Source organism: Neoarius graeffei, chromosome 2, assembly GCF_027579695.1.
Source record: "Neoarius graeffei isolate fNeoGra1 chromosome 2, fNeoGra1.pri, whole genome shotgun sequence".
NCBI lineage: Eukaryota > Metazoa > Chordata > Actinopteri > Siluriformes > Ariidae > Neoarius > Neoarius graeffei.
Genome location: NC_083570.1, coordinates 126,275,893 through 126,302,150, shown reverse-complemented (window position 1 = coordinate 126,302,150; position 26,258 = coordinate 126,275,893). Strand labels below are relative to the sequence as shown.

Sequence of the window (26,258 nt, the reverse complement as noted above, 5' to 3'; positions counted from 1 at the left end):
CCTGGATCCTCATACAACCAGTGTACTATTGCACGTATATTGGAAGCCCAATAATAGGCTTGAAAGTCTGGTGCTGCCATACCACCAAGACACTTTGGATGTTGTAGCACGCTTCTCGCTATACACGGTGATTTGTAATTCCATACAAAGGATGAAATAACAGAGTTTAGTTTGTGAAAAAATGATTTGGGAATAAATGCAGGAATGCACTGAAATAGATAAGTAAATTTGGGAAGAATGTTCATTTGAATCAAATTAATACGACTAGCAACAGAGAGTGAAAGTGAACTCCAATGCTTAAGGTCAAGTTCAGTCCGTTTGAGAAGGGGTGAGAAGTTTGCAGAAAAAAGGTTGGAGAATTTATCCACAACATTAACACCAAGGTATGTGAAACTATTTGAAACCTTGAAAGGACGGGAAGTGAATGAATACTGGCAAGCAGCCTTATTAATAGGAAACAGTTCACTTATTTCTAAGTTAAGTTTGTAGCCTGAGAGGTGATGAAATTGATTTAAGATGCAAAATACATGGGTTAGGGACCGAGCTGGGTCTGAAAATTTCAGGCTGAAATGGTCTGCAACTGCAAATGGCACATTGTGCTGCACCATTGCAACGGCCAGCTTCACCTCGGCTCTCCTGATCTGCGACAGAAACAACTGATTAAATAACTCAATATAAAAACATAAGTTTTTATATTGATATAACCTACAATTTGAAGGAAAATGCAATTCATCAAACATTGTCACCAGCCTTTTGGTTTTCATGTGCTATGTACCTTGGCTTCTTGTATACTCATGCCTCCAACAGAAGCTGCTGGAGTATAAAATTGTGCAACACTGCTGGCCATGGGCGATTGCCAGAGTCGGCGCCAGAGCACATCTATTGGAGGGGCGTGGGTAAGCAGCAGGGGGGGCACTGTCATTTAACGCGCAGTGGCGTCAAACAGCAGAAATGCTACCAAACGTTTTTCTTTTTTATTATTAGAATAATTATACATATTCTTATAATCGCCATTATTATTATTATTATTTGTTGCGGCGGCATGGTGGTGTAGTGGTTAGCGCTGTCGCCTCACAGCAAGAAGGTCCTGGGTTCAAGCCCTGTGGCCGGCGAGGGCCTTTCTGTGTGGAGTTTGCATGTTCTCCCCGTGTCCGCGTGGGTTTCCTCCGGGTGCTCCGGTTTCCCCCACAGTCCAAAGACATGCAGGTTAGGTTAACTGGTGACTCTAAATTGAGCGTAGGTGTGAATGTGAGTGTGAATGGTTGTCTGTGTCTATGTGTCAGCCCTGTGATGATCTGGCGACTTGTCCAGGGTGAACCCCGCCTTTCGCCCGTAGTCAGCTGGGATAGGCTCCAGCTTGCCTGCGACCCTGTAGAACAGGATAAAGCGGCTACAGATGATGAGATGAGATGAGTTGTTGTTGTTGCTATGGCAGATGCAGACAGTGTACGCATTCACACACAGGCAAGACGATTAAAAGTTTGAGGGCTGCAATGGACGCTAGCACTATAAATGCAATATAGGCTACCCAAGTCATAAATGTTGTATTTACCTCTCAACACCTCTTTATTTAAAAAAAACAAGGCCTGCCAGTGATTATAAACATTACATGACAACTTCCAATTGTCAAAAACAACCCTGAACATCTCTGAAAGAAGAACGCAGTGTGTTGAAGAACCGACACGAGACAGTATAGGCAAACACTTGAATGCCGAGCCCTAGGTTTTATTAACATTAATAAAGACAGATCAACTGTTACCACATCTCAGTTTCTTTGTTAGAAGCCAAACACAGTCTAAACAGGATATATATCCTATGATTATATCAAGTATTAAGGTAAGTTATTTTTTTAAAAAATCTTGTACGTGTATTGGGGACAGTGGGACATCCACTGGACTGAAGCAGGGTCAGCGGAGCCACTCATTTGCCACACTCACTGTCGCACTCGGGTAGAAATAGCCACGCATCACAGCACTGACACAAGGGCATCCAGACAGTCACGCAGCCTTAAAAACACACAAATGCAAGACGCAGCAAGTGTCAATCAACAATTCATCTGCTAAGTGGGCCTTAAATTGAAAACCAGGGCCGGCACGAGGTAAAATAAACCGGGCTTACCTTTAGAAGAGTTGCAGGCGACGAGTAGACATACTGCTGAAACATCGGAGCACTCTGTCCTCGACTATTTTCTTCAAAACTATCTGTAAACCGATTCTGCGTGCTGCAGTAGAATATAAACAAGTTCAAATGTAACAAGTTTACTTATAGCGACCAATGAGCATCGACCAAATGCAAGTGCAACCAAAATTATTATACAATCTTCCCATATTTCTTTCATTTCATTGAAGTTAGTTTGCACATGTAAATTTAAAATAATATTAACATTAAATAGGAATAATGCAATGGTTTTAAAATTGTAATAATAACTAAAAGGTTTTTTTTTTTGTCCTGTGCTGGGTGGTGGGGCACCAGTGGCCACTAGGGGGGGCACGGCCTACAAATGCCCCACCTTGCCGCCAACAGTGGCGATTGCTCTAAGACAACGAGGGAGGCTCAGCCTCCTCTAAAAATGACGAACATCGTGTAGGATGAATTGCGCTAGGCTTATGTTATAGCCGACCTTATAACATTGCTATTTCAGATCCAGAATCATAGAAATATATGTGCTCAACCCAGCTACAGTGCGAAATCATTCCGTTACAACTTTCCCCAGTTCGCCTAATGTGTACGAGAGTTTTTCCCCCTCGTGACAGCGCGATGCAGCCCAGCCTCAGTGGACTTCAATGGCATTTGGGAGCTATGCGCTTTTCAATCTCAAAATGCAAGACGATTATTGGATAAATACTGCAAAAACGCCCGCCCCACGGACTCCCAGCCTCACAGTGGGAGGGACATGGCAGTTTCCGCGAGGAGACTGGTGATTGGTGAAAGCGGCCAGATATTTTCTTTGATTGACAGCTCGTTTCAACTATAGACAGGCAGCGGTGAATTTCAGTTCAGTCCCATGCGGATTCACAAGTGCTGTGGTGTATTGTAAGAAATCAGCTTACATTTCGATTTCATTCATTACATACGGTTTCTACCAGCTTTTTAGTTTGTATATATTTACATTGTAAATAAAGTGTAAATATAGTGTTGTCAAGTTTGCTATCTTAGTTCCAGAAATGTCGTTTATTTGAGTGACTGAACTTGAACTTGAGGGGGCTAGTCAGCTAGCAAGAAAGCTGCGCACAGATGCCAAGCATTGCTGATTTAATTTTGGCGAAGCCATTTGCCAGTCTTCCTTTCGAGGAAAAAATTAAAATTAAAGAGCAGGGTAGACCAACGCCTCAAATTGACTTGGTGAAAAAGGTAGGGAATAATACTCGTTCCTTTCAGCTCTCCTGGTACGAGAAAGTGAATTGGCTAACAGCAAGTGACCCACATCAACAACAGTAAATAGGCTACTTTAGTAATATGTCATGGATGGACCAAAAATATAGAATCTATTTAAAATGTTTATGCTGAGTATATTATATTGGAATATATATTTCTCTGGATATGAATTAAACACAGCTACAATTTGGAAAACATTTTTAAACAAAAACACAGCCGATAACATTTCACACTACAGACCTGGATTAAAAGTGAAGGGTTATCAAAATTGTCAATAAAACATTTCTCAGTCAAAATAAGTAAAATATAGGGAAAGTGTCACTGAATGAAATGTGTGGCCCCCAGCTCTATGTTTGGCTCCCCAAGGTCAGTGCTTGTGCCTATTCCAGAGCACTCTGCTGTTACTGCTGAGGTTCCTGACAAAGAGCTGCTTTCAATAATGATCAATTTTTAAACAACATGCCACAATTTTAAAATATAAAATGTTAAAATATACCCCTCCCCCCAACACCACCATCATGTACATTGGACAGTAGGCTAATGGGCCAAAAGAACCTGTTATTTCACAGTTTGTGACCCTGCCAACAATTAGCCAGATCAGAGGCAAGAGTATGGGCAAAATTGATGTGTTTTTTCTTTATTCTTTTAAAATCTGGAAATATCGTAACTGACCAGCCTCCCCTGTTTGAAAGACTATCAGCCGCCACTGCTGCTGGCTGAGTTAAGAGCCTGTTCTTTGGCCCGATGTCCCTTACTTTCGATGTGCCTGCTTATGTCTCTCACGCCTTGATGGACACAGGAGTTCTCTTGTCTGCAGACAGAGCACCAGTAGTAGGAGCTGGTGTTGCCTATTGTGATGAATGGCCATTTGGTTGACCATTCATTCCTAAAAGAACACCTATAGAGATCTTGCATGTGACATCACAGCCGATCCAGATTGTGACAGACACCATCTTGTAGGTCAAACGCCATATTCCGCCTTCTACTTCTGCTTCTACCTTTTCTTCTGGAAAACCCTACTATATACAATTCTACTACAACGGCTGTGGCTACAAGCTCTCCCTACCTGTGCACGTTTATGTTTTTTGCGTGTTGTTCATCTGTACCGGACTTCAATATCCACTACAACTGTATGGACTTACTGGACATTGGTTTCCAGCAGAAAATGACGGTTTGTAGCGATTTCCATCGCATGCACAACATTCCGGACGAGAAAAAAAAAAAAAACACACATTCCGGACGAGACCAGATTGCGAGACCAGCGGGGTCTCCGTGGATTGTTATCGGAAGCAAAGCGAAGGAGGCGGCGCCGGGAGCCGAAGCAAAAGCGAGGCTACAGGCAGAGCCGGCCTGTTGACTAAGCTCAGAAAACAGCTACTCAAATCTCCACTGCCAAGCCTCTACCTCTCCAACGCCAGATCCATGTAAACAAGACAGACGATTTGGAATTACCTTATTCTATAATCGGCTGGTCAGTGCTATACTCAATACTTAAGTGACTTACCCATCCAGTGAGGATCATTTTCTTGTTTACAAGATGCCACATCTGAGTCGCTGACAAATCCTGAATTTCTGTAAAGATAACTGTCCAGAGATTTATAAGCACGCAGTGCTTCACCACTGAACAGCGAGGGAAAGTTGATGAGGTAATTATACACATAGACATCCTAATACATAGACGGAGCATTCAATGTAAATTCTAAAAGCGCTGACGAGACGCGGGGCCGCCATCTTGGAGTGGTGATCCGCTGCACTCAGTGTAATACTAAATACATTAGATATAATCAGCTTAACGTTTTTCTATCGGCTACAACCGCCAATCTGTTGCAAATAAAATGCGGTTTTAACAATCTAAATCCATTATAATGATTCAAATGTGTGTATGTTTTCTTTAAATAGATTGTTAAGAACATATCAAAGGGGAAATTAATCTAGTCAGTGAATTTATAAGAGCCTTTTACATCCTTCAACACAATCTGACCCCCCTTCAGCAAAGCTGATGGATTCAGGGTGAGTGGGGCACTTTGTTTGGTATGTAGGACAATGTGTGATGACCATATATTGACCACAAACTTTTTTTTTTGTTTTAAAGCATATCAAAACATTTATTTATAACAAATTAATGTCAAACATAAAAAATATAACAATGTAGTAAATAAATAAACTAGTAAATAAATAAAAAAGGTAGTATATGAATAAACATTTAATAACAATATATAATATTAGCATACAACATTAAAACATCACTCGTGAAACCACTACCTGATGACGATTTAAGTCTCTTAGCTCCTTCTCAGCTCTGGTAAAATACTATTAAAAAAAAACAACAACAAATAGTACGGTAATGTTAAATCTTACTTGTGAAAAGGAATCCCCCTGCTTCTGTTTGAAACGGTTCGCTCGTTTGAGCAGGAGTACGCTGGGCACCAGCCTGGCAGCTTGTCTCTTGTCTTCTTCTTCAGTCGTTGTTGGGGTTCACCCAGAAAGAGACCCCGATTCCTTCATGAGCCCCCTCAGATCTGAGGACGAGAATGATCAGGTCGAGAGAAACAGACAAGGGAACACCAGAGAGTTCACATGCCGGTTTATTCGCACAGTCACTTCGTCAAAGATGAAAGATTACAAACACCTTTTATAACAAATCATAATCTCTCCAAACGGCTATTGTGTCTGTCAAATGTGTGTGTGTGTTTGTGTGTGACCTCAGAGAGGGGTGTGTGTGTGTGTGTGTCTATGGGAGGGTGTGAGTGAGTGACATCATTTTGATATCTGTGTTGATGTGTCTGTGTCTAATTCCATATGTATGTGTGTGTGAATGAAACCTTCAATCATAAGCAAAATAATATTTCAGCAATTCAGCAATTTCATTTACGTACGTCAAAGCGCGTGAGATGTTTTTACGACAATGTTTTAAACAAAGACTATGTTTGGTCTAACAAAGAAGTGTTCTTCTCCACTGGACGAAGGTCGGGCTACACAGGAAAAATAATAGTCCAAAATAATAAAGGATCTTAAAAAGCTCTCAAATATACTATAAGTAATATATACTATAATAAATACTATAAAAATATAATATAAGAGTCTTAACTCTTTGTTCAGCAATAAGGCTACCATTACATCCAACATTAAAGTGTGTGTGTGTCGATCTGACACTAAAACAGACCTTGGTGGGTCCTTCAGACACTTCTCTGTTCAAAATACACATTTCATAAACAAAATGTTCCCAAACAATGTCCAGCCGAGACAGAAGGTCATTTTTAACTGAACCTTAAGTTAACTCTTAATTTTGTCACCATTTTAATAATCATACTTATAAGAATAATAAGAATAATACTTATATAAACCTAACAGTCGTGCAGTAATAGACGGAACTTTTTTTTATTATTATTATTTCCCAAAACATTCAAAATACAAACAAATAGAGCACCATATATATACAGATCCAAAACATCAAAATAGTAAAACACACACATAGCAATAAAGTAAAAAATATGAACAAGAAAGGGGTTACTTAACTATCTTTACATATGTTAGTCGAGTAAATCAAAGTCATCCAAAAAAGATATAAAATAACCAACATCCTTATTTTCAACTAACTTTAAAGATTTGGCAAAAAGCTTGAGGTCATTCTTCCAGTGTGTAACATAAGGTTTAGTTTTAAATAAAATGACATTTGTGAATAAAATGTTTACCTAAAAGTAGTAAATTATTAATGCCATATTCAATTTTGTTATTATTTAAAAACACTCCAAATGTAATTTCTTTAATGGATAAAGGGGCAAACTGAATCCCCCTAGACTAATAGACGGTGCCTGGATATCTCGCGCTTTCTCACCACTCCAAGATGGCGACCGTATTTCTCGCGTCAGAACAGCCAACTCTCCGCCTATGTATTAGGATGTCTATGATTATACACGTCCGGGTATTCCGCTGGCAGTTCAAAATCCGGTCGTGAAAACTCCGTCCGGAAAGCCATAAGGGTCACTAATCTGTAGATCGTTTATTTTAGACATATATCTAGTTATCTGTTCATTAGAAAAATGAGCCGTGTAGTCCGTCGGTTGAAATTGATCCATTCTGTACACGAGTGCAGCAGTATTCAGCGGGGTTTTTGACCGACAAGATGGCGGCTGTGTACTTTCTGGTCACGTGACTGCAAGATCTCTATTGAGGTATTTCACGTGACGTCACAGGGTCACGTGACGCCCCGGCGTCCGCCATATTGGACGGCAATCTATACTAACGCTGCAGACAGAGAGGGAGAACCAGCTTGGAAAACAACGTGTTGCAGACACCTAGAATAGATTTATTCATCAGTAAGCGGTCTATAAATAACCATGGTGTTTGCTTGTTGTGCTGTGGGCTGCCACAACAGACAGGGACAGCGTGCAGGACGCTCCTTTTACCGGTTTCCTACTGACCCAGACAAGAGGGCCAAATGGATTGCAGCTGTAAAGAGACAGGATTGGGAGCCAACAGAGTACTCCAGACTTTGCAGTGATCATTTCATTTCAGGTTAGTTTATCAGTTAACGCAATTTTGATAAAATATATAGCAAAAAGTAAATGGGTCAGTGTTTGTTAACCCATCTGAGCAGTGAAACAAGGCAGTCAGGGTTAATTTGTCTAGGGTTGCATGTAGCAGACATTTTGTTCTCCTGTTTGTCATGTATTATTTTCCTTTTGATGAGTAAAGTTTATAAATACTACTTATATCACTTGCTTTTGAAAGTTTTGATAAATTCGAAAAGCAGCCCAACTTGTTTGTCTTGTAATCCTTTAATTAAGCCAGCCTTACAAAAAGTTTGTTTCATAACATGACCTGTTGAGTAAAATCATTAGGAAGGGGAGAGATATTTTAACTTAGTTGATTTCTTTTATTATATTTAAAAAAAAACTTAACTGATAATAAGGCATGCATATAAATGCAAATACATGTTATTCAGTTGAAAGAAATATCATGTATTTTCCTTTTGATGAGTAAAGTTTATAAATACTACTTATATCACTTGCTTTTGAAAGTTTTGATAAATTCAAAAAGCAGCCCAACTTGTATGTCTTGTGATCCTTTAATTAAGCCAGCCTTACAAATAGTTTGTTTCATAGCATGACCTGTTGAATAAAATCATTAGGAAGGGGAAAAATATTTAAACTTAGTTGTTTTTTTTATATTTAAAAAAATATTTAACTGATAAGGCATGCATATAAATGCAAACACATGTTGTTCAGTTGAAAGAAATATTAATATGCACAGGTGGAAAAAACTGTAAGACTTGTCAATTTATTCATAACTGGAAGAAAATCAACATTCCCCCCAAAAAATGAAAATAGGCAAATTTCCCCAAATTTTTAACAAGAGTAGAGTAAAAGTATTCAGGGAGAAACATATAAAGTAATATGTTGTTTAAATGTCAGCTTTTATTTTGTTTGTATATTTACTTGCATGCAAAGAAATTATTTGTAGAGAAAACAATCATTACAATTACTCATTTAAAGTACATTATAATTATTTTTGAATTCACTTGAATTATTCCAGCATTGATCTTTGAATGAAAAATGTTTTTATTTTATGGTAATCTTATGTTTATTTATTTTGTTAATTTTAGGAGCAAGGAGTAACCACCGCATCTCCCCAGATTTTGTTCCCAGTGTCTTCCAACACACCTCATCACCTGTGAAGTGAAAAGGGCAGCAGTCTCTGGAGTCATTTCAGTGTCGACAGGCCATGAAGTCCAGGAAGAGAGAGGAAGAATCCCGTAGATCAGCTGCACAAGCTCTCCTGGATCTAACCTCAGGCCTGAACATTCCAGTAGAGGACTTGGAATTAGAGAATACTACTGAGGCACCACGTTTGCAATGAGGGCATTTTATTTCTAAAATCCCCATCCCACAGCAGGAACACTTTATCTTCCCATCTGGAGAGGCACCAAGGTGAGGATAATCAGGATTGATTATGAGTCCTGAGTCTTCCACCATGAAGTCTCTGTGCTGCATGGCTACATGTGCTTTGTACACATTCCTGGCCTCGTTTTCATGCTGGCATCCCCATCTGTAACAATAGGAATCAAATTTTAGTTCAGTCCCACCATAATTCTCTCAGTCAATATGAAGGGCCATGTTATGAAAGTGATATGGTTTAATTCATTCCACTCTAAAGGTATTTCTACAAATATGCATGGTGTGGGGGTGCAAACCAGTTCCTATTTTTACAGGTGGGATGAGAGTTCAAAATATTGAAAATTTTTGGTCAAAATACATTTATACTGATTGTGAGGGAAAAAAACTTCATCTGGTCTGTGCCCACGCCAACCATATTTATACTGGGAATACAAACATTTAAAACTGAAATATCCACTATCACCAGAACAGTATACAATACAACCATTTCTCCTGTTACCCATTCATAATCAATTACATTTGTTATTCCGTAAAACAGAACCAAAACCTATAAAATTGTATTTAGCATCTTCAAACAATTTCAAACATTAAAAGTAATTAGACAAAAATAAATTAGAAAATACTGAAACATACTCAGTTGCTGCAGAAGTGAACTTGTAGGCCTGTGGATAGCAGATTTGCTTGATGAGAGACTTGGATGGGTTGGCTGGATCTGTTCTTGCAGCTGCCTTGAACCTGGAAGCTGTAACTCGGCCAGCACGCATTTGGAACCACAGCTTGGATTTGGCTTGTTTTCTAGTCTCTTCTTCAACGGAAGATGCCTGAAAAAATATCATATTATACATATTATTTGATATAGAATTCATTGACACTTTATTATCCCTTGTCAAAATCATTTTGGACATAATTATTCAAAACTTTAAAAGGGTGGGGGCATTATCCATCCATTTTGATGCTGGTGTGCATGTGGAGGGGAGGGGAAAGGTATTAACCAATGCAAAGTAGTTTGGAACTCTCATACCTCCCACCTTATAAATAATAACTGGACTTTTAAATTCCAGATACACATATAAAATTTTATGTTAAACATACCTGATTTTCATCGATGTTCAGCGCTTGAAATGCTGCCTCACATTCCAGCAACAGATCAGGATATGACAGGCCTAGATGGACTGGATCATACAGCTCAGATAGGGGTTTGGGAAGATTGAGCTGTAGTGTCCTTGGTGTGAAACTGTCATTAAAGCCTGCCTCCAGTGACAGTCTAGCACTCTTGGTACCAGACTTGGACAACCTCTTTAAAAAGTTCTCCTTCTCATCCTGTGTCATGAGTGGGATGGAAGATGTCTTCTTAGACTTTGAAGGGGGTGGTCCGGAGTTGCATGACTCCATACAGGCCTGTTTCCGCTTCCTCTCAGGACTGGTGAAGTCAATATTACATCCTGAACTGAATATCGTTCTCCCACCTGTGACATCTGAAGATTGTCCCCATTGTCTGGGACCATCAGTGCAGGTTCTGCTCTTCAGGTGTTTGACAGCGGATTCCAATGCAAACAGGGTGGCTGCGACATGAGAACAAACTTCTCCAAGGCCCACTTTACACGGGGACGGTCTGAAACAAAAACGCAAAAGTCCGTTTTTGTTCTCACTTTTTTCCGTGTCTACACGACCGTTTTCAAGGAGGAAATCTGCGCCTATACGGTGACGCATAAATGTGTGGAATTCAATTGGATGTTGTAATAGAGTGTGCCGAGCGGATGGAGTAGTCAGTCAGAATGATGAGTAAAACAAGGAAAATTCTTGTACAAAAATAGTTCTCTTTTTATTCTTAAGCCGGCAGTTAACACAAACAGGACAAACAAACAAACAAAAAAAAACACTGATGACAAAACCAACCAAAAAAAATAATTCTGGGACAAAATGCCCACGCAAGCTAGGCTACTCTGGCATTACTCACACAGAGCTCAAGTCATGCGTCCTCTCCCTGCAGAGGCCATCTCCCCCCAATGAACAGTGCAGCGCATATTTAAAAGACTACGGCACAGTCTTAACACAATTAAAATCAATCAACACATCTAGACAGATTTTAACAGTTCTAAACATTTTCACTGCATGCATTACACTCCTACAACAATGTGCAGACCTTAAATATTACAACAAACACTTACGTAAGATTTTTAGACCATTTCTCTCCGCTCTAATGAGCTGCTTTCCCGCGCATCGCGGAAGAAACCTGGAAAAGCGCTTTCAGACCTGCATTCTGGTTTGGTCCCGCACCCGGAAGACTACAGCAGGTAAATGGCTACAAACATTTCTGGCTGATGTTAGATAAACTCTAGCAGAAAAGGATTCAGATGTTAAACGTGCGCACTTAATGAATCTTTACACGCTATTGTTTATAGTGAAAACTAATAAATGCTTGCGCTGTTTAAACCTGTGTCGCGTCTTTTACTATGAACACATGTACCAAACATTTCAGGTTTACATATCTAAAAGTTGTAACAAATGTACCCGTAACAAAACATACTTGTAAAGCCCCCATTACCAAAGCCACAACAGACATACAACACAGATTGTATTTGGAATGTCTTTGCAACTGTGGTTTAGTCCATTGCACTTGACCATTGAAACATGACCAGCGGGAGGAACCGCTGTTTAGTGACGGACGCATTGCGCTCTGTCACAGATGTGCATGCCAGGCGGTGCTGTGAAAGACCTCCGCTATGTCTGCACGCATGCGCAACGTCTTCCGTCTTGTCTGATCTGCACATCTGCGCCGCGAAAACTTTGACTACTCTGGCTATGGTAAGTAAGAAAGTAAGTAAAAAAGTAAGAGCATACTATACCCGCCTCTGTTCATTAACGGTATATGTGCAGATTCGGTATAGATGTTCGAAGGACTCCTGGACGTTTATTAAAGCTGCCAGAGCAGCTTGAAGGTCCGTTGGATCGATGTAATCAGACATGCTCTTACTTTTTTACTTACTTTCTTACTTCCCGGGATGGCATGTACAGTATATGACATATGTATGACGTAAACGCGTACCCGACGTGAGCAGATCCGAGCAGAGTTTTGCGTATTGGGTAGTTTAGATGGATATGCAACGGGGGCTGTTTTTAACTTATCCACTTTGGAAGGCGTTTTCAATTTTTTCCGTTTTTCAGCCTCGGAAACGCCGTCCCCGTGTAGACGAAAGGCACTTCTGATAAAATATTTAGTCGTTTTTACCCGACAGCGTCCTCGTGTAAACGGGCCCCAAGTCCTGCTTTACATGTGCAGTGGCCAAAGATAACCTGCCCATCATTCTGCATGGCAATCCATGGAAGAAGAGGTGGTTCTGATAGCCTTTGTGAATGAGTCACCTCATCTCATCTCATTATCTCTAGCCGCTTTATCCTTCTACAGGGTCGCAGGCAAGCTGGAGCCTATCCCAGCTGACTACGGGCGAAAGGCGGGGTACACCCTGGACAAGTCGCCAGGTCATCACAGGGCTGACACATAGACACAGACAACCATTCACACTCACATTCACACCTACGTTCAATTTAGAGTCACCAGTTAACCTAACCTGCATGTCTTTGGACTGTGGGGGAAACCGGAGCACCCGGAGGAAACCCACGCGGACACGGGGAGAACATGCAAACTCCACACAGAAAGGCCCTCGCCGGCCCCGGGGCTCGAACCCAGGACCTTCTTGTTGTGAGGCGACAGCGCTAACCACTACACCACCGTGCCGCCATCTTTAGAAATAATTTTCAAATATTTCAATTAATAATAATAATAATAATAGTTTGGTTTTATATAGCGCCTTTCAAAATACCCAAGGTCGCTTAACAAGGTGTCAGTGTAGAAGTGTGTGTGTGGGTGCATATCAGTATGTGCGTGTGTGCTTGTGGAAACTAGGAGCCAAAGGCCTCCATGAAGAGATGGGTTTTAAGGTGTTTTTTAAACGCTGCCAGTGAAGGAGCATTCTGGATGGTGTTGGGTAGCCTGTTCCATAGAGAAGGAGCAGCTGCATAGAATGCTCTATCGCTGGTGGCCTTAAGTCTGGTGCGGGGGATGACCAGCTGGCCCTTGGATGAGGACCGCAGGGATCTTGATGGGGAGTAGGGATGGAGGAGATCTTTGAGGTAATGGGGTCCCAGACCATGGAGAGACTTGTAAGTGAGGAGGAGGACTTTGTAGGAAATGCGAGATTTAATGGGCAGCCAGTGGAGCTGTTTGAGAATGGGGGTGATGTGCTGCCAGGGCCTGGTGCCTGTGAGAATCCTGGCAGCTGAATTCTGAACATATTGCAGTCGGTCTGTGATCTTATTCGGCAGACCAAGCAGGATGGCATTGCAATAGTCTAGGCGGGATGATATGAAAGCATGAATAAGAGTCTCTGTAACAGTGTTAGAGAGTGAGGGCCTGAGTCTGGAAATGTTGCGGAGGTGAAAGAAAGCAGATTTGGTGACATTTTTGATGTGGGACTGGAAAGACAGTGATGAATCCAAGATAACACCAAGGTTACGGACTTCATGAGATGGGATGAAGGAGCAGCCATCGATGTTCAGATGGAGATCCCCAACCTTCCTGAGCAGTGGCGCCGGTGCCACCACCATGAGCTCGGTTTTACTGCTGTTCAGTTTGAGGAGATTGTCGGTCATCCATGTTTTGATATCACGCAGACAGTGAGTGAGCGGTGTTGGGGGGAGCTGAGCAGAGGGTTTGGTGCAGATATATAGTTGTGTGTCATCAGCGTAACAGTGGAAGTTGAGACCATGGAAACGGATGATTTGACCAAGGGGGAGCATGTAGATGGTGAAAAGAAGGGGGCCAAGCACCGAACCTTGCGGAACGCCGTGGCTGATGGTTGCTGTAGTGGAGCGGGAGTCATTGAGTGTGATGAATTGTTTCCGGTTGGATAAGTATGAGTGGAACCAGAGGAGTACTGTGCCTGATAGTCCAGTGAACTCTGAGAGCCGCTTCAGGAGGATGGAGTGAGAGACTGTGTCAAAAGCTGCTGAGAGGTCCAGGAGAATGAGGATGGTGATGAGTCCATTGTCTGCAGCAGTGAGGAGGTCGTTGGTAATTTTGACAAGAGCAGTCTCTGTGCTGTGGTGGGCTCTGAAGCCGGATTGTAGTGGTTCAAAGAGCTCATGGTGGGACATATGCTGCTGAAGTTGGGCTGCCACTGCTCTTTCCAGGATTTTACAAAGGAAAGGAAGGTTGGAGATGGGACGATAGTTGTTGGGATCGTCAGGGTCCAGACCAGGCTTTTTCAAGGTGGGGATGACAGCAGCGGTTTTGAAGGTGGTAGGCACAACTCCAGACTGTAGTGATGTGTTAATGATGGTGGTCATGGTGTTGCAGAGGGTGGGAAGACATGATTTGACCAGGGTGGAGGGCATGGGGTCCAGGAGGCAGGATGATGACTTGGCTGTGGAGACTAAATCGGTGACCTGGGCATTGTCCAGTGGTGCAAAGCAGGAGAGGTAGTGCTGCGGTGGACAGGCAGCAGGGGTGGAGATGTCCTGCCATGGCTGGTGGATGCCAGGAGGCGTGTCATCATGGGCTTGGTTTGTGGCCGGGGATGTAGATACTAGCTGCTGGTGGATGGTGTTGACTTTTGCGATGAAGAAGTCTTGAAATCTGGAGCACAGTTCAGCAGGATCAGATGGTTGGGGTGAGTGAGGAGGACGGAGAAGGCGATTGATAGTCGAGAAAAGTTTTCTTGGGTGGTGTTGCTGGTTGTTGATGAGGGTGGAGTAGTAGCGTGTCTTGGCTGTGGTGAGGGCCTGCTTGTAGCTCTCCACATGGTCCCTGTAGGCCTCCAGGTGGACAGTAAGGCCAGATTTTTTATAGAGTCGCTCGAGGCGCCGCCCAGATTTTTTCATGAGGCGCAGCTCAGAGGTAAACCAGGGAGCTGGACGGGAGAAAGAGACAGATCGCGTGATGGTAGGAGCCAGAGTATTCAAGCTGGTTGAGAGTGCTGTGTTGTAGTGTTCGACCAGGGTGTCCACTGGGAGGGCAGTATCCGGGGGTGTGAGATGGTTCGTTAAAGTTTGAGAAAGAAGAGGCAGAGGAACATTCTTAATGTTGCGGAAAGTGATGGACCGCAAACGGCGTTGTCTGCGGTGGGGTACCGGGATGGAAAACAGAATTGCCTGATGGTCTGATATAGCCAGGTCAATGCATTGAAGATGTAGTGGAGATGAGCCGGTGCTGCAGACTAGATCGAGGGTGTGTCCTTTGCTGTGGGTAGGGCCATGCACATGCTGAGTGATGTTGAAGCAGTCCAGAAGGGCCATGAAGTCAGCTGCAAAAGAGCAGCTGCTGTTGTCCACATGAATGTTGAAGTCACCCAGCAGGATGGTAGATGGGGACAGGGGACACACTGCAGCAAGTAGTTCAGTGAGCTCAGGGAGGAAGCAGGAGGAGGCTTTAGGTGGTCGATAAATGAGGACCAGTTGCAGCTGAGCAGCGCCAATCACTGAGAGATGGAGGCATTCAAATGATGATGCACTGACGGGGTGTTCTTTAACCAAAAAATCAGAGTGGTGTATGATGGCGAGTCCACCACCGCGGCCGTGGCCACGCGGCTTATGGATGTATGTGTAACCGGGAGGGGTAGCTTGGTTGAGGCTAACAAAGTCCTGCTGACTCTGCCATGTTTCGGTTAAACAAAGGAAGTCCAGTTTTTTCTCTGTTATCATGTCGTGAATAATGATGGCTTTGTTGTTTATTGATCTGATATTCTGTAACATGAAGGAGGCAAACTTGCTGGTGGATGCAGTGCTGTCAGTGCAGACTAGGTTCCGGAGAATGACAGGTGGTGGACGTGGCCTACGTTCAGCACGTCTGTGCTGGGATGCGGAACAGATGACAGGAATAGCCGCAATCTTGGAGTTGTAAACAAACTTCTGGCGAACAGCTCTGTGTACATATGGTGGACGGCGCAGGAGGTGAAGAGATTTGATAACCTCAAGACAGCATGGAGGAGACAGAAAGACAGAGTTGAGTTCAAGGAGTTTGCCTACGGGGTAGTTTATCCGCGCCATGGCGACTGGGGAGCACCGAACAAACACAGGCACCTTGCCGGCTAGCTTGGCTTGCTAACCAATGCTACACCCAAATGGAGGTAGCAGCAGTGCAGGATGCAGACTAGCGAGTTGACAGTCCTGTGGTAGAGTGGTAAAGGGCGGCGGAGATGTCAGAAGTATACCCAGTACGCCGAAAGCAAGGAGGTAGGCAATCCAAAAGTTTTTTAACTGCGGAGCACAGAGTAGTCCAAGCACGCGTCGCGTCAGTTGTATCCGACAGCAGAGTTGTAGTCGAGATGGAACAAACACAGCTCAAAAATAGACGCAGCTTGAGATAGAGAAAAGGCGCGATCAAATATAAGAGAAACAAAAAGCGAGAAGCGAGATGCGAGAAGCGGCAACAATCATGCCAGCGTCCTCTCGACATTCGATTCATCACCCGTAGTCAGCTGGGATAGGCTCCAGCTTGCCTGCGACCCTGTAGAATTATTGATAACTAGGGCCTGATCTAGAATAATAAGGCAAAGCAGCAAGTGTTGTAATTTAAAATTCCAGAAAAAAAAACAAACACATTCAATATCCATCCATCCATCCATCCATCCACTAAAACAGTATAAAAAACAATAAAACATTACACATTTAACCCAAGACAAGAGATAGATAGTATACAAGTACTTGTCACTTACTTTGGCACGAACAAGGTGTACTCCATTCCCAGGCACAATCCACTGCTGGAGTCCTGTAACCCAGCCAGCTACAAAATAGCTGTAGGCATCCAGGCTTTTGTATGCTTTCATGGCCTGGCCTGAATATGGTGAAGGGTTGAAAACCACATAGTGGTATAAATCATGGTACTGAAAGTCAGGCACCTGTTTACACTTCAGTATATCAGTGAAGATTCCAGGAGAAAAGAGGTAGGGGTCATCAATTCCCAACTCTCTCAACTTCTCCTACAACATAAAGTAACATTACATAAGAATAAATGATGCCCTTAAAATACAATGATTAATTAGACATTAAAGTACACTGGAAATAAGATGTCTCTAACCAACAACCCCCACACCCACCTACTGCATGGTGCCCAAACAACTTTAAAAAAAAAAAAATTCTCTGCATTCTCCCTGTTGTGCCAATTTTTTTCCAAGTTCAATTTCTTGTTAAGAATGTAAATAATATACTGCAGATGAATTCAGTAATGCACCAGAAATCACCAGTAAATTGAAAAACAAAATATTGTATCTTTATGACGAATGAGCCCCCTAAAATTAATCATTTAATTTTTCCTGTTTTCTCTGTTTACCCTGTTCGAACTATGCTGATATTTTCGGGGGGGTCCCTTTTTTTTCCCTGGGGGGGGAGTGCTGGCGCTTGTCTCAGAGCGCGGATCTTTTGTTTTTTTTATATTGAAAGTATCAAGTCATTACAAAACAAGTAGATAAAGTGACATCAGACATAAAACGCAATAACAGAGGCTAGAAAGAAACGGGACAGAAATAAACAGGGAAATTATGTAGAAAGAAAGAAAGAAAATAAAAAGAGCGCGGATCTCCAAACACATGAGAAGCCTATCTTACGCACATATTACGCACTTGGTCACGTGAGTGAAATACCTCAATAGGTGGCCGCTCCAGACAATCCTCTCTTTTTTCCTGTTTCCACTGGCTTGTCCACTGTCTCCTCTATGGTCTCTTCCGCTACTGACACCCTAGCTGTCTCCTTCACTGCCTCCTCCACTGTCTCATCTACTGCCTCCACCATTGCCTCTTCCACAGTCTCCTCCTCTGACCTGGCAACCTTTTTAGCGCGCTGACCCTTCAGAGCGAAGCATGAAAGAATGCTCATTTGCTTCTTCCCTGACATCTTTGAAACAGATAAATGCAATGATTAATGTATGCATGGCCAGGATATAAAATGTAAAAATGAAATACAGTATCACAACTAAAAGTAGCCTACTGACTAAAATGGACTATGCAACGATGAAACTGTATTTACTACAACTGCACTAAAACTGTTAAGCCTAACAACAACAAAAACAGATAATGGAAATATGACTACACTAGTGTAAGGACAAGAAATGATAACAGAATAAGCCACCCCCCCTTTCTATATATTTTTCAAGTTATTTCATTTCAAATGTTTTGTATGTATTGTGTGTATGTATTGTTCTGTGTAGCAGTGTAGCTCACAAAATAGTATCTGTGCTCCAGTTTCTGCGATGAGAAGCAGTACATAAAGAGAGGTGTAGTTTCTCCTTAGTAGCCGCTAAAGTGAGCGCTGCTCAGGAGTAAACAAGGCAAGCACATGGACTGTAGTGCTAAGCGAGAGACCGTGTAAACACAAGCGCCTGACCATCTACTACTATATCTGTGTATTTTGCAGTTTGGCGAGTCCCCAGTAAAGGAAGAGATTAAAAAAAAAAAAAATCACACTGAGTTTTCATTCAAGTGTGCAACACTGGGACTAAAAACAGGGGTCAAAAATAGCTGCTGAAATTAGCAAGGATTCAAGATTGAAGTGGCGAGACAAGCTCACAGACTCTGGGCAAACTGACAGTTAACATTATTACCTGGAGACAATATTCCCCAACATCAGCTCTCATTATTTTTGTGATGCAAGTACTAATTTCATTCAGGAAATACAAAATCCTATGATGAGATGATTTACTGTACTGTAGGCGACTCATCGAATATAGCGCTCCCGCGGCGTTCAATGTGTGTCGGTCTGCACTTCACCGCATCGGCTTCTTTGTATCGGTAATCGTATGGGGCCGAGTAAAATTAAGGATTTATTTCACGAGTGATCGGAAGCCATTCAAGTTCACATCATTTGTTATTCACATTTTCTGAACCGGGGCGGCACGGTGGTGTAGTGGTTAGCGCTGTCGCCTCACAGCAAGATCATCCTGGGTTCGAGCCCCGGGGCCGGCGAGGGCCTTTCTGTGTGGAGTTTGCATGTTCTCCCCGTGTCCGCGTGGGTTTCCTCCGGGTGCTCCGGTTTCCCCCACAGTCCAAAGACATGCAGGTTAGGTTAACTGGTGACTCTAAATTGAGCGTAGGTGTGAATGTGAGTGTGAATGGTTGTCTGTGTCTATGTGTCAGCCCTGTGATGACCTGGCAACTTGTCCAGGGTGAACCCCGCCTTTCGCCCGTAGTCAGCTGGGATAGGATCCAGCTTGCCTTTGACCCTGTAGAAGGATAAAGTGCCTAGAGATAATGAGATGAGATGAGATTTTCTGAACCAATAAGGGCGCAAGACTATCTTGCACGTGTGAATCAGTTTCTAAAGCGTCTTTTTTTGGTATTTTCATTTTTGCTTGCAGCTTTCAATTGGTTTATCATTTCTTCATCAAATATAGCGAAACGCGGCATTGCTGAGTCAGCAGAGTCAGCCATTTTGTTGACAAAATTTGCTAATTTTTGTAACCGTAACCAAGCAATGAACTAGCCAATAGCATTTCAGAAATACGGCCCCGTGTTAAGAAGAAAAGCCCTCCTTGACTGACCAATCAGAATTGAGTAATTTGGCCCTATGTATTATAAGGAAAGTTATTGGCAGGATCACGTAAATTTTACCTGGATACAACAATGCTATTTTTTGATTGGCTGTTGGGTAGCTACATTTCTCAGTTTATTGACTGGTGTGTGTGAAGCTCTTTCTGAGCTCTGCGGAACCCGCTTGATGCTGCTCTTCGTCCGCAGTTCAAAAATAGCGGTGCAGCTTGGTGGCCGTTGGCCGAGTAATTTCTGTGCGCAAGGCTGGAGAGCCCAGTTGATAGTTTTGATTTCGCTTCCATCAAATTTCCACATCATTAAACTCAAGTCGGTAGTGGTGTTCATATCTGCTAAGATCACAAGTGTTTGATGTTTGGTATCTCTAGCAGCAGCTTTTTGAAGATCACTGTAGAAAGCATTTTTATGCCAGTCCCTTGTTCTTGTATCATTTCCACAGTCTGGAGGAGGATAAGCCACAATTACTTTAAGACGGCATCGGCGTAGAATTGGGTCTGGATGGCGTGGGCGTGTCCCTACCAATATTTCTGATTGAAGAAAATAAATCCCGCCCCGCGTGCGGTACACAAAGGGTTCCTGTAGGTTTCCACTGGGCGGAGCACCACGCAAAATTCGCTCATGAATATTCACTCTGGGGGCGTGGTCGTGAAACAGCAAGCCCTTTCGGCTCCCGTGTCAATTAGCAAGTGCGGTTGCAGTGCAGTGAGCGGCTGCTAGCTAGCAAACTGTGCTTGAGGAATGTAGCGTTAGATTAGCTCGGAGAATTAATCAGTTCACAACAGTTCAGATTCAGTGTGTAAAAACGGCAGCGTATGAATATGACTGTTTAAGTTTGTGTGGCGTGTAAATAACAATCCGACTTGATCCCGACAACAACTGGAGTTCATTAAGGTCCCAAAGACATTATTAAATCATATCAGATTGTGCTAATGTTGGTTAATATTGCACCGAGTCTTGCTTGTGAAGTGCCTGCAAACTTTAGCAGCGCGCTAACCCTGAATCTGAAGCGCTTCAGTTAAGACCTGCAGAGCCCTGACCGAGTTCGGGTAACATGATACATGTAAACAACAACAATCCGATGGTGATGTGGACATTGTTCGAGGCCCAGACACCTTTTAATCAAATCAAACATCTTCACGTGATTAGCATAACAGCCTCCGCCTTCTGGATCAGAAATGTTTGGTGACTCCGCCTCTCTTTTGAAAACGTCACATCCCGAGTCCACACTTCCGCGGAGCTGATTGGTTTTCGAGGCGGTTCATTTGAAAGCGGGAGGCGAGATGTCAGGAAGGAAAAGAAAGCTGGAGATTCGCAGCTATTTTTCAAAAGAAGTGTAAGTCACTGGAGGAGAACAGTTTCCCCTTAGCGCTAATGAATCCATTCCAGTGGCATCTTATCCAGCGGGTTCCCTCAGGGCTCATATGGCGCATCGATGACTTTGGCAGGTGACAGAAGCAGCGCAGCCGCATTGTCCCTCAGACAGCGGTGGAGTGGCAGGGCCACAGCATCAGGGGAAGCTGATGGAGCACTTGGACTTGGCAGTTTTTAGTTGGAATAGTCTATTTAAACTGATGTGCGTTACTGGTGTTTGAAATGTGAGGCGTGCTGGATCACTGCTCATGGCATCAATGTGTTCTTTATCAGGTGGCAGAAGATGCCGCCTAAGTTGTTGCTCAGATAGAGGTGAAGAAGAGTCAGGGTCACAGGCAAATCTCACTTAGTTGCTACTATGTGAAATGCAAATGTTTTGCTGCTTGTGTACAATGGGTAATGTCTGACATAAACTTTGAATTGCCATGCGTGATGCATCATTTGTTAATTCATTAGGGTGCTGCAGCAATCTTGTCCCTATAAAAGTGTAGGTAGAATGGAAAGGAAAGTATAATGCACTATAACTCAAGCTCATAGGTCTTTATTATCCAGTCTCCTTGTCTGTCATTCGTTTCGTTTAACATCACATGAGTCATTAAGCATGTTCTGAATTGAAGAAATAAATTTGACACAATTTTCCTCGACCAGAACACCATGTGCGCTTCAGCAGAACCCTGTCCCTCCCTCCTCTCCCGCCCCTCCCTCCTCTCTCCACTCTGGGCTCAACAGCACAACAAAAGGGCAATAATAGAACAACCACCAATCAGAATTCACATACATTCTGTTGCCAAGTAAAATTGTAACCTTTCAACGTGTCAAAAAAGTTCTCGAGCCCTCGTACTATTTTATCATTAGATCAATCACACATCAGCTTAAACTGGCATTCTAAAACCAGTTAAAGATCCCACAGAAGAGAGCCCACTCCCCCTGCCAGCTAGCCTAGTAAACTAGACCCACCCGCCTAGCGGCCAAAAATATTTTTGCCTACGAGTGGGTCTAGCCTTGCACCATATCAACAAAACACCCCGGGCATCAAATCGTGCCCGCCAATCACAACGCAAGGTTTTTGTTTGGATTCTTTGGGCGGGCTTTTGCAGGAGTGACGACAAGGCTGCGTGACGCTGGAGAAAGCATAACAGGAAAGATGGCTATGGCTAGTGAACAGCGCGCGTTTGACTCCGCTTTGGAATCAGTTTTAGAAGAATTAGACTTGGAGTTTTCGTTGAAACATGAGCAGGAAGAGGATCTCCGCTCATTCCTTTTCAAGAAGGACGTTTTCGCTGTTTTGCCGACCGGCTATGGCAAAAGTCTGATCTACCAGCTAGCTCCGCTGGTAGCCAAAACGATGGGGCTAGTTTGTGCAGTACGAAGAATTAATAAACAGCTTTGAAACATTACTTTTTGTTTCTTATTTTCCCGTTATTTTAAATTTAAGGGAAATTATTTCACCAAACACCACTAAATAAAAACTCTCAAAAACAGTTTAAGCAAACCCTTGAAAAACACTTGAAAAAAAATGAGTGTATGTTAAGTATGTGGTACAGACTCCAAACTTGTGGTCATTATCTCCAAACTTCTTAATATCTAGAACCTGTTTATTAATTAATACGCATTTTGAAAAATTATTTATTTCAAGGCTTCCCCCACTGCTTTCTGTCGCTCTGACTACGTCACAGTCACTGTTGCGCTGATTGGTCAGAGCGTTGGCCTATACGCACAGAGACAGTTTGAAAGACAGCGGGTTGTTCCTCCCACACCCGTCGGGAATGTCTACGAGCGAGGCCAGACTAAATATTCACATTTAGTCTGGCTTGCCAGGCTACCTGCCAGCCTCATGGAACGCAGTGTTTAAGGCTCCGGATGTGTTTTACTTCCATTTATGAGGGAAAGGAACATACACCCTCCCGACAGTCAGTGCACATTTGCAGATTGGTAGAATTAATTAATCACCACATGCAAGATTTGCAATTAATCAAATGAATTTATTATTATTATTATTATAATTATTATTATTATTATTATTATTATTATTCATGAATTACTACAGTTCTGAACTTCAAATTTTAAAAGTCTGGCCTTTGGAGAGATGATGGAGACTCTTTTGGTGGAACACAACGGAGCAAAATATTGCGACCCTCTAATGATGATCTGAAGTTGGCACCACTGGGCGTTGGCATTGGGTTTATGTCCCCACCACTGTTAATACCAAACCTACACCCTTGTGAGACGGTATCCATAAAAGACCACTGAAGCAGTCAGGAGCCTGGCACTGATGTAATTGACCTCATTGATCACAATATCCCAGCATGCTCGTATGAGTATACCTGCTCCTGCTTCACGGTTCCTAGCGTATCCAGACCAGTAGGATTCATATCTGTAGTCATCGTTGATCATTATTACTTCTGCTCCTGAGTTTAGCTGTCTCACTTCTTGCAGACCACATATATCTAGACCTGCCCTGAAGGCCTCCTTTGCTACAGAGAAGAGTTTGCCAACTTCTTTTCTAGTTCTTATATTAACAGTACCAAGCTTCCAAGATTTGTACTGGGGTACGTGCTTTATACGTTTAGCAATTCTGAAAACGTGCTCTTTCTCGTATATGGTGTGGAGTCAAAAATATCCGAATCTCATCGGTGGAGAATTCATAGATTTATTAATACTGAGTGTTTGTGATCGCTGTATTACTGCTAACATAAAGAGTCCTAGCAGAGCCCGATTAGCCAGGGTGAATGTGCACTCTGTTGTCCGTCTCCCACGACGTGGACGTTAGGGTTGGATTTTCAGGAGGGAAGTTCATTATTAATATCAACAAGTCAAAATTAAATAGATTTAAAGTCAAATATAACGGGCCATATTAAATTTTTGGTATGTTTAAATGATTTATTTGTTTAAAAATCTAAATGAAGTCGATGTTAAGATGAAGTTGCTGTTGGTTAGAAGTGTGTGGCTGGTTGTGTGCTGTGTGCTGCTGTATTAACAGCTGCTGCTCCCTACAGCTTCACTCTATAATTTCTATAATTGGTGTAATTAATGATGTTTTAATTAAAATGCTGCCGAATTGAAAACTGGAAGTGTTACGAAAGTAGTAAAACCAGGTCCGCGGGGACAGTTAAAACTGACTGATGTTGTCAACAGACCAAAACTGACTGTGCATAAATATTCATGATTTACTTTCCCTGTTGTCAGTTAGAGTTTAGAGCCAAAGTTACAAAACAGTTTTCCATGTTGCTGAGTTCCTACTGTCTGTCTGAAACACCCTTTTTCTCAGCAACCACAAATCATAGCCACTCGGTACCGAACTTCAGCTTGGGGTTCTATACCGTGTTTACCGTTTTCAGGTCTGTCGCATATCGACTTCCTGTTTACCGACTGAATGTATTTGCGAAACGTATAGCGTGGATTTTGACGCTATTTCAAGAAGCGAAATGCTATTTCAAAATGACAGTTTCCCAGGATGCTATGTGAAATCCCTGGGGAGAGACACTGCTCTTTACTTACTTGTTTCAGAGTTCATTATTTGTTGAAGTCAGCATTCATAATAAGTGTCCTATTCCTTCGATTGCTCGTATTCTGATATAAGCGAGAGCGAGGGATACGTCAGTGAGCAGGAGATCACAGTTGGTCTTGTTTGTAATGATGGTTTTGTTTTTGAGGGAGTGGTTTTTTTTTCTTCTTTTGTCTATCGTTCCTCTGTAAAGTGTCCTTGGGTTGCTGTACAAATTAAGCTTATTATTTTGGACTGTGATGTAAAATTATGCAAAGCATTCTTTGGTTTGAGCATTTAGCATGAAAGCATTCATCGTCAAACAGCATTCGTTTAAAATACAGCACAGTACGCTTCACATTTTGCACTTCAAGGAAATAATTTTAATGTTATAGCATGAAATAAATGTAAAAAAAATTGCACAAGATATTAAAGCTTTTAAGGGCTCGCTTCAGTGGGAGCTCATTTGTCATACACTGTTTCTCTACGACATTTATTTAAATACCACTGTTTTTGTGTTTATTTGAATTTTTTTAAAGAATGAAGTGAAAATCATTATATTGTTATACTGTATCAGTAACTGTAAATATCCATAAATAACACTGTCAATGGAAAACTGTCATTAATCCATTTTTAAATTTATTTAAAAAACCCTCAGTGTATTGATATTCGAGATTGTGCTGCTGCCTTTACATTCTTTCTGAAAAAAATGTGTTCAGTGTTTTAAGCCAGTTATTCTGTTGTGCTGAGAGTAAAAAAAGTTCAAATGTTCTCCTAGACAGTGTATTATTAGGTGTTGTATATTTTCCACAATACAAAATTGTTGTCATTGTTATTATTTCAGACTTGTTCATCAGTCGCATTGCAAAATTAAACATTGAATCTTTATACAGCAATATACTTCTCCACATTGCACACATTCCCTGATCCAATACATTACAGTTAGCTACTGAGCTGTTAGCAAATAAATAAACAAACAAACAATCCGACCTACATTGACTTAAGTGTTGTGATTTGAATAAGACATTGTTACAAGGAGGCCGATGTCGATCCCTAATGAACAAATGAGAGGTGATGATCTGAAGATCAGTCTTTCCTCAGAGGTCATTCACATTAATCACCGAAATGCAGTGCGTCTTAAACCTCTAAGGTTTTGGGTCAATTGTGTACAAGTTGTGTTGTTGGATACTCGGCCAGGTAGCAAACTGAAGTCGACCTCTGACTGTTTTGGTTTGCTGTTGGCCTTCTCTCTATATAGACACAGCATTGCGCTGATGTTGGCAAAGAAGCTCTGTTAATAATGACAATCCTTATTAACAGTTTAACCAGTGCTGGCTTAAGGTCAAAAAAGGAGCTGTTTTTATAACAACTGCCGTTTAAAGTTGGCTGAAAGTCTGTAGGCCACAGTGGCTCAGTGGACAAAATAAGTTTGGGTCAACGTTGGTGTCAAACCTCAACTCTGCTGAATAGCTGATGGGTCCAGCCTTGGCAAGGTGGATTTAAAGGAGGCTGATAGTCTGGTGGCTCAGTGTCAGGTTGATAATGCAGCCATAATAAACATCTGGAAGTCCAGTGGTACAAATCAACATTGAAAAC

At 42.2% G+C, this 26,258-nt stretch overlaps 1 protein-coding gene across 1 annotated transcript in view; it reads right to left on the bottom strand.

Moving 5' to 3' along the window:
• Nucleotides 1-9,011: 9,011 nt before the first annotated feature.
• LOC132882266 (uncharacterized) overlaps nt 9,012-26,258 on the bottom strand; it is a 247,947-nt gene continuing 230,700 nt past the window's right edge. The window contains exons 2-6 of the mRNA XM_060915553.1: nt 16,985-17,248; nt 12,502-12,635; nt 10,365-10,884; nt 9,906-10,093; nt 9,012-9,423 (exon numbers count right to left, since the gene is read on the bottom strand). Of these exons, the coding sequence (XP_060771536.1) occupies nt 9,084-9,423; nt 9,906-10,093; nt 10,365-10,884; nt 12,502-12,635; nt 16,985-17,095 (1,293 nt within the window). The 5' untranslated portion in view covers nt 17,096-17,248 and the 3' untranslated portion in view covers nt 9,012-9,083. The remainder of the gene's footprint in view (nt 9,424-9,905; nt 10,094-10,364; nt 10,885-12,501; nt 12,636-16,984; nt 17,249-26,258) is intronic.